At 44.4% G+C, this 11,365-nt stretch overlaps 2 protein-coding genes across 4 annotated transcripts in view; both read left to right on the top strand.

The window, feature by feature from the left end:
• LOC136430590 (cyclic nucleotide-binding domain-containing protein 2-like) overlaps positions 1-4,839 on the top strand; it is a 14,342-nt gene extending 9,503 nt beyond the window's left edge. For all 3 annotated transcript variants that reach the window (XM_066421335.1, XM_066421343.1, XM_066421349.1), the window contains exons 8-15: positions 1-80; positions 287-365; positions 601-666; positions 1,038-1,194; positions 1,584-1,714; positions 2,288-2,479; positions 3,142-3,299; positions 3,640-4,839. The exon at positions 1-80 is cut by the window's left edge and continues 69 nt beyond it. In XM_066421335.1, coding sequence (XP_066277432.1) covers positions 1-80; positions 287-365; positions 601-666; positions 1,038-1,194; positions 1,584-1,714; positions 2,288-2,479; positions 3,142-3,299; positions 3,640-4,132 — 1,356 coding nt within the window. In that variant the 3' untranslated portion in view covers positions 4,133-4,839. The remainder of the gene's footprint in view (positions 81-286; positions 366-600; positions 667-1,037; positions 1,195-1,583; positions 1,715-2,287; positions 2,480-3,141; positions 3,300-3,639) is intronic.
• A 130-nt stretch (positions 4,840-4,969) lies between these two features.
• LOC136430631 (uncharacterized) lies at positions 4,970-10,417 on the top strand. Its single transcript, XM_066421405.1, has 5 exons — positions 4,970-6,987; positions 7,589-7,795; positions 9,222-9,418; positions 9,693-9,881; positions 10,295-10,417. Exons 1-5 carry the CDS (start codon positions 6,897-6,899, stop codon positions 10,304-10,306), a joined length of 696 nt encoding a protein of 231 aa, XP_066277502.1. The 5' UTR covers positions 4,970-6,896; the 3' UTR covers positions 10,307-10,417.
• Positions 10,418-11,365: the final 948 nt, after the last annotated feature.

The raw sequence follows: 11,365 nt of genomic DNA on the forward strand, positions 1-11,365 counted from the left end.
ATTGTGGACGACAAGATTTTCGCCGAGGTCTGCCCCAAGATCTTCGACGCCGAGCTGGACGAGAGAGTCAAATTTCTCAGGTTGCTTGCGTTTTATATAAACTATCCTTGTTGTCATTATATAGGCAATAAGAAAATTGAAATCATCCATACTGTCTTGTAAGCTACGAAATGTTCTTATTGTACGAAATACATCACATTGGAATAGTCGTCCCATCAATGTTTGTCTACCCAGTCAATATCAATTCGTGATCTACCAGTTAACTCTGCATTTCCACCCGTAACAGACAGGTGCCGCTGTTTGCCCATCGCTACTGGCCGCCGGAAGCGTTACGCCAGCTGTGTATCGAGACACAGATGCAGGAGGTAAGAACAAGAGGGCGCCTCTTTATAAGCTTGTTCACGGTTTGAAGTGCGTATGTGCAAATTTGAAGCCCAGAATGTCATGGGGCCTTCAGCTTTGACACAACGCACACTGTACATGAGCACTTCAAACCGTGAACTAGCCTATAACTTTATGTTTTCGGTATTTGGTGTGATTTTCTTTCTGCGTGTAGTTGTTTTTGCTTGTCTCATCTGGTTTTTATGATCGCCTTTTCAGTTCAAGTCTGACCACATCATAGTGGACGACAGTGAGGAGGATGAGTGGATCTACGTGTGCGCTGAGGTAACAACAACAACAACAACAACAACAACAACAGCGAATAAACAATAGATAGATGCAACAGACCTATTCTGCGTTAGATAATGGGAAAATAATCTTTTATCCTTTGTAATATATTTCCCAGTAAGAATTTCAGAGGACCTTTCATAGAAATTAGCCTGGGTACCAGACTCCCGCGCTGCAGTCGCTAATCCTTCGGCCGGGGAAGCAAATTTCCCCGCCACCACAGTTAGCACACCGCCCTCGTGCGCTCGACAAGCGCTATAGATATGGAAGATCGTGTGCCAAGAGAGACCAGGTGCCAACTCTACGGGCTACAACGGACACTTAAGCAGGCGTTGAATTCAAGCTCTTATAATACTTTTCCCTCCCAGGGCCAGTGTAAGGTTCTGAAGAGTCTGGTTCTGGAGAAGGAAAGTCTGACGCGCCCAGCGAGTCCACGCGGGGACCCGCCCAGTGACGTAGACACAAGAAGGGTCTCCTTCGCAGTTCATGATGACGTCATCGAGGATGACGACGATGTTTTCCACGGTGAGATAGGGGCCTTTGCCCGTTGTTTAATTCGTGCCTCATTCATATCCCGGGGACTCGTTGTCATTTAAAACGGACATGTCTGCTTACTAGTACCTTATTCAAAGTCGGGGTATATGTCTTTGTAGAGTTTGCGATCTGGCAGAATCCCAGAGTCTACCAGTATAGTTTGCATTTTACAGGGACTCTGATCATCTAGTTAGAAATGTGCTAGGATGATGTGCCGTGTAGAAATCCTAAATTTCAAGTCAATTCATCAATCTGAAGCGATATGAATTAAAATCAAAAAGTTCGGACTGCCTTTTAATCGAATATCCACAATGTGGTGCTCTCATGATAATCTTTACCCACACATCTACACGACGTGTCCATTTTTCTGTCATATTCAGATGAAGACCCGGATAGTGAAGAGGAAGAAGAGGCTACGATAGACAGGTCAGAGAGCATGCGCAGCAAGTCAGAGCGCATGCTCCGTTCGATCCGCGGGGACCACACCGAGGACAACGACCAGGATCCACAGGTCAGTCAACTATATAAAAAATAGTTTCTACTATTTTTCTCTAAACGTTAAATCGCGGTCGCTTTCAATCACTTCCAAAGTGCCAAAATTGTCAATCTGAAAACATATTTGGAAAGCTGACACCTTCAACCATCTCACTGGTGAGTTTGTTTTGTCAGATGTAGTCGTTAACGCAACTTAGAAAGCGATTTGTCGGGAAATGGCTGATACGAATCTGAGTTTCAATGCGATTCACGTGGTTTGATTGGTCGGGGTGTTCTAATGGCAAATGTTGTAAAATTTTTGATGATGATAACTGTTGAATATACCACAAGACTTATATATTTGTTGTTGTTTTGCTTTGCTTTGCTTTGAGCTGTTTTCTGTTCATAGTGAAAGCGTACAGTTTCTCTGTTTCGAATCAATAGTGTCAATAAAATACATTTTAGCTTATTTAACCATATCAAGTTCATATCAGCTGCGTTATGTCTATATCATAAACAGAACCCTACCTACATTGTATCACGTGGTTGATTTTACATAAAGAATGATTGATTGATTGATTGATTGATTGATGGATGACAATTTGAACAGGCTTCCATGGACGTGTTCACGGTGGAGGTTGATGACGGGTCGCATGACGTGAGTCGGGCGGGCAGACAGCGCAGGCCGCCTGAGGAACTCGACATGACGCTACGGTCCCTCATCGAGGCGCAGCTCAGGCAGAGGAGAAAAAACGACGTGGTTTATGTGGAGATCGGGATATTGAAGAGAGGAGACATTTTCGTAAGTAAAATATTTCCATTTACCAGTACTGCAAAACCAAGAGTGCCACCTAGCATTAAAAAGATATACTGCAGGGCTAAGCTTTCCAGTACAAAGCTGAAATTACAAGGAATTCGTTTTTCAGAAGTAACTTAAGCCAATACAGCCACGAGAAAGGTGGCTGGCAAACATGGACACTTTAATCATTGATGAGTCAACTTAATGCAAGTGTTCACTGAGAAGTCTGCCATTGGGATGTCGGACGTTTCGCGGTACCTGGACAGTTCAACCCAAAGCAAGGCCATCAGGACGATTCGGTACCAGGTCGACCAAGACAGTTCGACGCCTATCTCTAACTCTAACCATAGCCTCAACCATAGCCCTAGTTGTAGCTCAATCCTAACCTAATATTCTAACCTTAACCCAAGTTATCCTGGACCCGGTACTGAACAGTCCTGATCGGCTATATATAGCTAGTGGCCGAACTGTAAAGGTACTGAAACGTCCTGTAATGATGCAATGCAATATGTAATCTGCATCTCGTTATATTTTATCTTAACCTTACCTCTTTCCTGATGACCTCAATAGAAAGCGGCCTGCTGGCCAATTTGAGTTTCTCATGAATTAGCTAAGGTTCAAACAAACACCAACACTCGCTTGACTTTCTTACTCTATACATGTAGGGACTACAGGAAACCGTAGGCGTGTCCGATTCAGGCCCGCTGATCCTGATGAGTTTTGGTATCGGGACGAGAATCTACCGACTCAAACGCGCCAACTTTAGAGACCTCGCCTCGGAGGAGGCCACGGAGCACGCCAAACTTTTGGGATACGAAAAGAAGTAAGTGCTAAGAAATGCGTGTCTCCAAGTTTTCTGTCTTTTTGTGCTTCTTGTTTTTCAATGGAAGGTTACAAATCGATGATATATATGAAGATTCAGTGCGGATTTAATACCTGTACGCCATCGCGCCACCTTGCGATACTTCAAGGGCTTACAGTCATTTTGGATTCGCCATCTTGGAATTCGAATCTGTACCACACAACTTTGAATCCTAAATATAATCATCAAACCGCAGTGGAAAAAAATCTACTAATATGATATAGCTATATCACAAGCATACAATATATTCCTATCACTGCAGAAAATACTCATTCAAATATGCGACATTTTCTTCCTCTAGGTACCCATCAGCCGAGGCGTTGCTGATAGCTCTACAGGAACAGTCTAAGTGGGACGTCTACAAACAGACAGTGGTAGAAGAAGTGCTTCGCCACCACAGACGCCCCGATCGCTTTCCTTTAAGATCTCCAACCGAGGAGAAACTTCGTTCAAGGAAGGTGAACCGTCTGGTGTCCACCTTGAGTAGGTGCAGTGACGACATCCTCGGCCTTCCGGAAAATACCGAGAACACCCGAAAGATTACCGAACCTATCGACGCGCCCAGCGACGATCGCGAGCGAGAGGACATCAGACGAGCGAGGAAATTCGATACTCCGATCGTCATGCGGCCCAAGACGATGGTTGCTAGGTGTGGCAGCATGTTGGCAAGGGCGGGTACCGGCCACACGTTAAACAGCGGGAAGATTTCACCGCACCAGAGACTGGTCAGGCACAGGGTTAGCACCATCAGTTCCACGTCGTCTGATAGCTCGGAAGCAGCGAGCGGTGTCTGACAAACATTAGTATTGATACAATATGTTGCTGCTACATATACAAAACAAACGAAATGTTGCAATTCTTTGATGTTTCATGTCACAGAAACAATACATGTTTCCGTCCAACATTTTTATGCTGCATCAGGAATAAGTGTCGTAACTCGTCGCTTTTATATAGTAGTAGTGTAGTAGTTAAGAGTGTCTGCACGAGGTACCACAGTCGCCATGCCAGGTGGTTAAACCAAGAAGAGTCAGAGATACAGATTTCCTTGTTCTTTTACAACGTTAGCCTTCTCATCAACTGATCGGTCGCTTGTTTGATTGGCGTCTGAAAACAAGACCACAATTTATATGTCAAGAACATACACTTTACATGCAAGGTATAGACTGGTTATATAGACAGGTTTGCTGAAAGTACTGTATGTCTAACGAATTCATGTTGACTCAAATATGAAGCATAAAAAAACAAGACGTAGAACCTTGGTTTGAATACACGTCCAATCTACAGTTCCAGACTGCGGTGGATAAAATAAGTACGGTCCATGTGAATGGCGTACAGGTGTATGGAGACACACGGTAGGCAGCGACGCCTACCGGACATTCTGAACAAGTTCAGCTTGAGTCTTGTTAACGTATAAGGCATGATAAGCAGGCTGTACAGCAATACAGTACCGCTCTTAGGCTCCAGTGTAAAGGCGGCATTAGGAATACATGAATGAACGATTGTCCCAGCGTTGATCCCATGAATACATGCAGACGTCGGGTTGACTGATGCGGGGGGAATCATGAAACACCAATAACCTCACAGGGAGGAAATACCGCCCCTTCCAGCAGCGGCAGTAATGAAAGCGATCAGTCCGTGAAAGGTTGGTAAATGACTGAATACTAACAATAATTCTTTTCTTCACAACCAAGTATTTACATGAGCCATAACATATGGGTTTGACTAAGGTGCTAACACCAGTGTTAATATCAAAGTATCGCAGAAACGTGATTATAAAAATGTCTCACGTTGAATTTTTGTGGATTATTAGATCAACAATATGTGGTTAATCGATTTTATCCCTCGAGTTCTAAACGAAAATGATGCATCGAATTTTTTTTCGCACAAGTAGAAGGTGGAAAGAGAAATTGATTTTTTAGTTGTTCTTTATTTTCTTGGGATCGAGTCATATAATCAAGACCCATCATTAATCGTACTCAAGACGGGCGGACAAACTCACAATCTCAAGAGATAAACAAAGATGAATGACCTTCCAAAAGTTTGCTTTATGACGAATTTTGCCTTACATGAATGATACCTCTGATTCAGTAGAGCTGACGTCTGCTTTAGGCAAATTCAAGACGTGTTAGTGCAGCAAGCGTTGTAGCAGAAATCGCCTAACTGTGCATTTATAGCGCGTCGGCAGGTATGTCCCCGTGGCCGTGGAGTTAGGCAAATTTTTTTTTTTTAATTCACAACTGAAAGAGGCGTGTTTCGTTACACGGATTTGCAGCTTTGTGGTGACATATAGGGTCAAATGTCGTTGTTGTTACACTCACGTGTCTATGACGCATTTTTTCAGCCATGCTAATACTGGATGATAAAACCAGCCAGTTGATAGGTAAATTTGAAGCTGTATGTCTTCCATCATCATCTTCATCATCATTATCATCGACGCTTTCATCTGTCGACGGTGCGGGCCACCACTGCTTTCCACGCACTTTTGTCCAGAGCCTGCCTTCTCGCTCCCTCACAAGTGAAGCCCAGTTCCTCCAGGTCTCTCATGACTGTTTCCTCCCACGTGAATGTCATTACTTTGATGACGTAATCATGACTTAAAATACATTCTGCTCGTGCAGGTTTATAGACCAGAAGCCTCCAGATCAACAACTCGCACTATGGCTGTGACGTCATGTGCACACAGTCCATAGAAAAGTAGGTTGTTCCAATACAGTGGCGCTCGGACGTGTGCCCGTCACACACAACAGGTGACCCGTTACCTGGAGGAGACAATGGAGACAAGCAGAGAAGATCGATCAGTTGAGAACGAGGCAGGTGAGGGTGACGTGAACACACATTGAGGTGATGTCACCAGAAGTGCTGCCCACAATACGTCACAATATGATGTCACCAGAAAGTACACAGGATTTACTTTATAAGCATGGACGTGCATGTTTTACGATAGTTTCTTTGGAGCAGTTTCGGGGTGCTTTAAGTGGTGATCAAGTGCATCATTTGAAGTCAGCATGTCGGTCCGGTGTGTCGCCGCCCTCCTGCTGTGCGCTGTGGTTGCCGATGGAGCGAAGCTGTCCTCTTTAAAGGCGAGTATTGTTATATACATACGCACGTTTTGATTGCCAAAGGGTATTTACTTTTTGATAGGGCAAAACTTTGACTTTATTTTGATCTCCAGTTAGCTTGACAGCCCAGCTATCATTCCTGTGAGCTAGTTAAGAATCATATTTGACCTTTTATGGTGCCGGGAATAGGTCAATCTGGTTACTAACTCTACGAAGAAGTGTCTTAAAATATCTTACAGGTTGTTTACTGTCTCTGTCGACAAAAAAGTGGTAAAATTTTTTGAAAGAAGAAGGATTATTTGCCGGGTTTTTTTTGCCAACATGTTGCCAGCTCAGTTAGAACATTTTGCCCTCACAAAAGGCTAGCCCTCCTGGCCGATATGCCAAATTCTACTATCCATAACCCTTTAGGAAGGCCTGGTGGAGGCTACATCTTGTTCACCATTCTTTACTTTAACAAAGGGCAAAACGTAATATCTTCCAGCGTTCTCAGATTGAAATGGAGCGGTTCATCCACTCCTGGGCCGTGAACTCCGCTGTGCAGACGGACAGTGACGATGACGAGGGCAGCGGTGGGAACATTATCGAAGGTAACGAAGAAACACTTCCTTTCTACAATAACTGATTTTTTTTAAATATCAGGGCTCTCAAACCAGTAAATAGTCAAGGCAACATTGAGATTGGATATTCGTTTCAAATCAACTTTAATGATGACGCAAGTTGGTATGAAAAGCGAGTAAAGTTGAGCTTGATAATGATTTACATGTGACGTTCTGTAGAACCGTTGGTGTCTGACGTGACTGGTTGGTACATAATTCTTTGGTAACTTTGATTAGAAAACTTCACCAACTAGACACTGTGCCACTATTAACATACATCATGATAAGAAATACGGGATAGATTACCATCCGATCCACCATCGCCAAGAAGGTTATGTTTTTGTTGTCGCCAATGTGCTTGTTTGTTTGTAAAAGGCATAACAAAAGTTATAGGCGATATTTGGTATGTGGGTAGGTGCGGGCAAAAAAGGACAAGTTCAATGACGGAACTCCTAGGGGCTCTTGATTGTACTGCAGTCGAACTTCCGGTTTTAATAAGTGGTCTGAAAATACCGAAGTCTTGGTTTTTGCGTGTAGACCTTGTTAACATAGTTTTATGCAGCACTTTGACGAGTTTGTCCGATCTCCGTAGTGTACCAGTGCGCGGGTAAAGCTCCGGGTTTGTACGCCGATCCCGCCGACTGCACCCGGTACTACGAGTGCGCTGCCGGGCACGAGCTCGGGTTCCACCGGGCCTGCGCCGCGGGGGTCCCCGGCGGGACTCAGCCGGTCTTTGACGAGGCGAACCAGATCTGCGACTGGCCCGAGAACGTGCCGATCGCCTGTGGAGGCCCGAGAGGTATGGCCCGGAGTCCAGCCTTGTCAGCTTTGGCCCGCTCCCCAAGATCCACTAACCCCCTTGATGGCGGCTAGCGGATCTTGGGGAGCGCGCCAAAGATAACATGGCTGGACTCCGGGCTACGAGATGTAGACCGTCGTGCATTGTTTCCGTTCCCATTGCAATCAAAATTGCGCTATTTGAACAGACCCGAGTCTATGCCTGTAGGCATGGGAGGGCATAAGGTCTATGGTCCAAGGCTGTGTGTCTCTCACACCCAAACGTATATGAACATTGTATGAAACTGTGCCCTACCCCTTGGACATGTCTTTTAATTTGAAAGGAAACTGTAAAGTGGGAAACTTAATCATATGGAAGTTAAACATTTTATTTCAAGTTGTAGCTAAATATGTGCAATACGTCACCTATATATAAGGGCATGAGCCCGTCTGTATCGCTCACAGGCCGTGCACGTACACTGCTATATCTAACGTTTGTACACAATATCATTTCCGATTACAATTGGCTTTGCTCTGAAGTAAATTCTGGAAAAAAACTTTATAACATAATTAATGTTTTTTTCGTGAAGAGACACAGTGAGACTTCTGTAAAATATTCTACGCTAAACTGACCACACATAAAAAGAGTCCTGCTGTCCTTTGGTGAATCTCTGTCGTCAACAGGCTGTTAGAAGAAGTATTGACTGTCCCAGTTTGCTCAGACAACTCAAGCGTATCACGAAGAGTCAATGTTTACAGCTTCTGTTGTGGTAAACACCCACTTAAACGACGAGCAAACGTGTCTTTGATGATAGGGTAAACTTAAGATTTCACATGAATGAAGCGGCAAACATGTCTGGGACTGTGTCCGATAGACGCAGCTGTGAGACGCTTTAGTTTGGTTCACATCCGAGTCTACAAGATTGATAGCATGATCCGTCAGGGGAAACGACATCGTACACATCAGTCATTCGTCACTCAGTGTTCTTCTGTCTCTAAAACGGGACGATTTTTCAGCGCAATCGCTTTGCAAACACTCTTAGGCCATGTTGATTTGATTATATGGATGACATCCACTGGGGACCCCAAAACTGAAGCGAGTGCGCAAATAAAAAAAAGTTTGGCCAAAAAATGTTCCACTATGAAATCTACGTGGCCCAGACGGATGAACAAAAGTTAACACACCGAGTATGTTAGACTGAAATATAGGCTCTCTATTTTTGTTCGTTCAAAACTTCTTGTTGGCCTTTGGAATTGACGTTAGCATTCTACGACATAAGTATCCGTTTTCTGAAGTATCCACATTATGTATTTTCATATTCTGCAACTGCGTTTTATGATTTACAGTTTGGCCGAAAACTTTTTTCCTTTTTGAAACGGGCGTAAATTGATGCGCATGAGGATGTCATCCATATAGTCAAATCAGCATGGTCTTATATGTTTTCCAGCGTTCAGCTGCGCGTCCCTGGAGGCTGGGCTGTACAGCGACCCCGCCGACTGCCACTCCTACTTCGAGTGTGTCCCAGGCTTCGACACGCCGTTCCACCGCGCATGCGCCACCGGATGGTCGGACGGACCGCATCCGGTGTTCGATCAGGCCGCGCAGCGCTGTGATTGGCCGATGAATGTCGCAGGGTCTTGTGGGGTAGGTATGGTGCATCTTGGGGTATGTTTAAACAGGACGAAGTTTTCTTTTGTTTGTTTCCCATGAACATTTACATGCAGTGGGTAAGGCACAGAAAACCTATTCTCGCGGGGAATTTTATTTTGCGTAACCTACACTCCACGAAAAACTGATAACTACTGAAAGGAGCGTAAGTGTTGCCCCCCCCCTCTTCCGCAAACCCTCCACACATACGGGCTATCTTGTATCCGTCTATTGGGCAATTTCAGACAAGTGAAAATCTTGTACCCTGCAGACCCAAGACTCCCGCAGCTGCGTTGACAAGGCGCCAGGAAACTACCCGGTTCCCGGCAGCTGCAGGCAGTTCTACAAGTGCTGGCCGGGGCTCACCGTGCCGCTGTACGGGGAGTGCCCGGAGGGGACCGCGTTCCACCCCGAGAAGATGGCCTGCAACTGGCCCTGGGCCGTGCCCGCGCCGTGCGGGGTGAGGGAGCCTGTAATTCTTTTCAGCAATCACATTTTCTTCCATCTTGTACCACAGCAACTCTGCTTCCTTACATGCATCTTACTGATTAGTATATCTCCTGTTTTGACACCTTAGCAATTCTCTCTCTTTACATCTTCCCTCAGATACTCTTCCTCCTCATATCTAGGAACTTTTTTATTGACTCTCCATCTTCAGATATCCTTCTCTTGACATATATTGCATTCATCTTCGGCAATCGTCTTGTTTTGACATTTCATATATTCAGTGTTTCTCTTCCTTGACATCTTGCTTCTTCAGCAATCCTCCTACCTTAAAACTTCAAGACCTCTTTTTCCTTTGACCAGCCGGCGTCCTTTCCTGGCCAAGTTTATTACATGCTGGAGTAACAATGTACTCGCCCTTTTTTGCAGACTAAGCAATGACGTCACCGTGCAACTCTCTACCATCTGGCTCTGCAGCGCCACCTACCCAGAACTTACCAAAGTGCAGGATCATCAAACGTATAAGGGTAATAAATATCAGTTGTGAGCTCAGTACCCGTGTCTCGAGTTTATCATTTATTGTAGCTATGATGTGTAGTGGTGACATGTTGATTCACTAATGGAGATCATTCAAATAAGCAAATAAACAAAACTCATCAATGGAATACACAAAAAAGAGGATATTTAGGACTATGTGTAATTATAGGTTAATCAATTTAAAAAAAAAATCAGTGGTTAAGTCAAGGCAGCAGAGCCGAATCGTTCTGTTGCGGGCAAGTTCGACTTACCAACTGCGATACTATTTGGATAATCGAATATCCGTGACCCGAAAATATTTTTAAGGTAGTATTTCCGGGTCACGATAGTTTGGTGACCTGAATGTCGTGACGCGAAGCTAGTCGGCACATCGCTCCGCCACTTGTATCAGGTAAGACTGCTTCTTCTAAACAATCTACATCGTGTCAATTAAGTTATATGTTAGGCAATGAGGGCCCAAGATGTCACAGTGCTCATAGAACTTCCAAATCTCCATGTCACGTTGTTGTTGCGGTGAAACTTTCAAGGTTAAATTTTCCCGCGTAATTTGAAATTCAGTCACCGTGAGCCGATCTGTTGGTACGGATGTACGAATGCGAGTGTGGTGGAACCGCCCCGTGTTATTGAAACGGAATAACTCTCAGTCAGGACTTGATGGTAGGTTTATGAAACAAAGTCATGCAGTTACTTGATCCGTCTGGGGAGGTGGGCACTTAGATTCGGTGAAGAGCACTGAGTAGTATAACATAAACGTCACATGTTACAGATAAGTGATTGAAATAAGATGATGAGTGAGTATGACATAAGTGTTGGATGATATCAGACAGGAGAGGTTTTTCATACTCGCTATAGCTATCAGCTGTAGTTACAATTTTGTATGGACACCCTAGCTATAGTCAAACGGACACTGAAAGAAAATTGGAACATAGTCATATGTGACTACTTTGTTAAATCAACATCATT

The sequence above is a fragment of the Branchiostoma lanceolatum genome, chromosome 1 (genome assembly GCF_035083965.1).
Source record: "Branchiostoma lanceolatum isolate klBraLanc5 chromosome 1, klBraLanc5.hap2, whole genome shotgun sequence".
Lineage (NCBI taxonomy): Eukaryota > Metazoa > Chordata > Leptocardii > Amphioxiformes > Branchiostomatidae > Branchiostoma > Branchiostoma lanceolatum.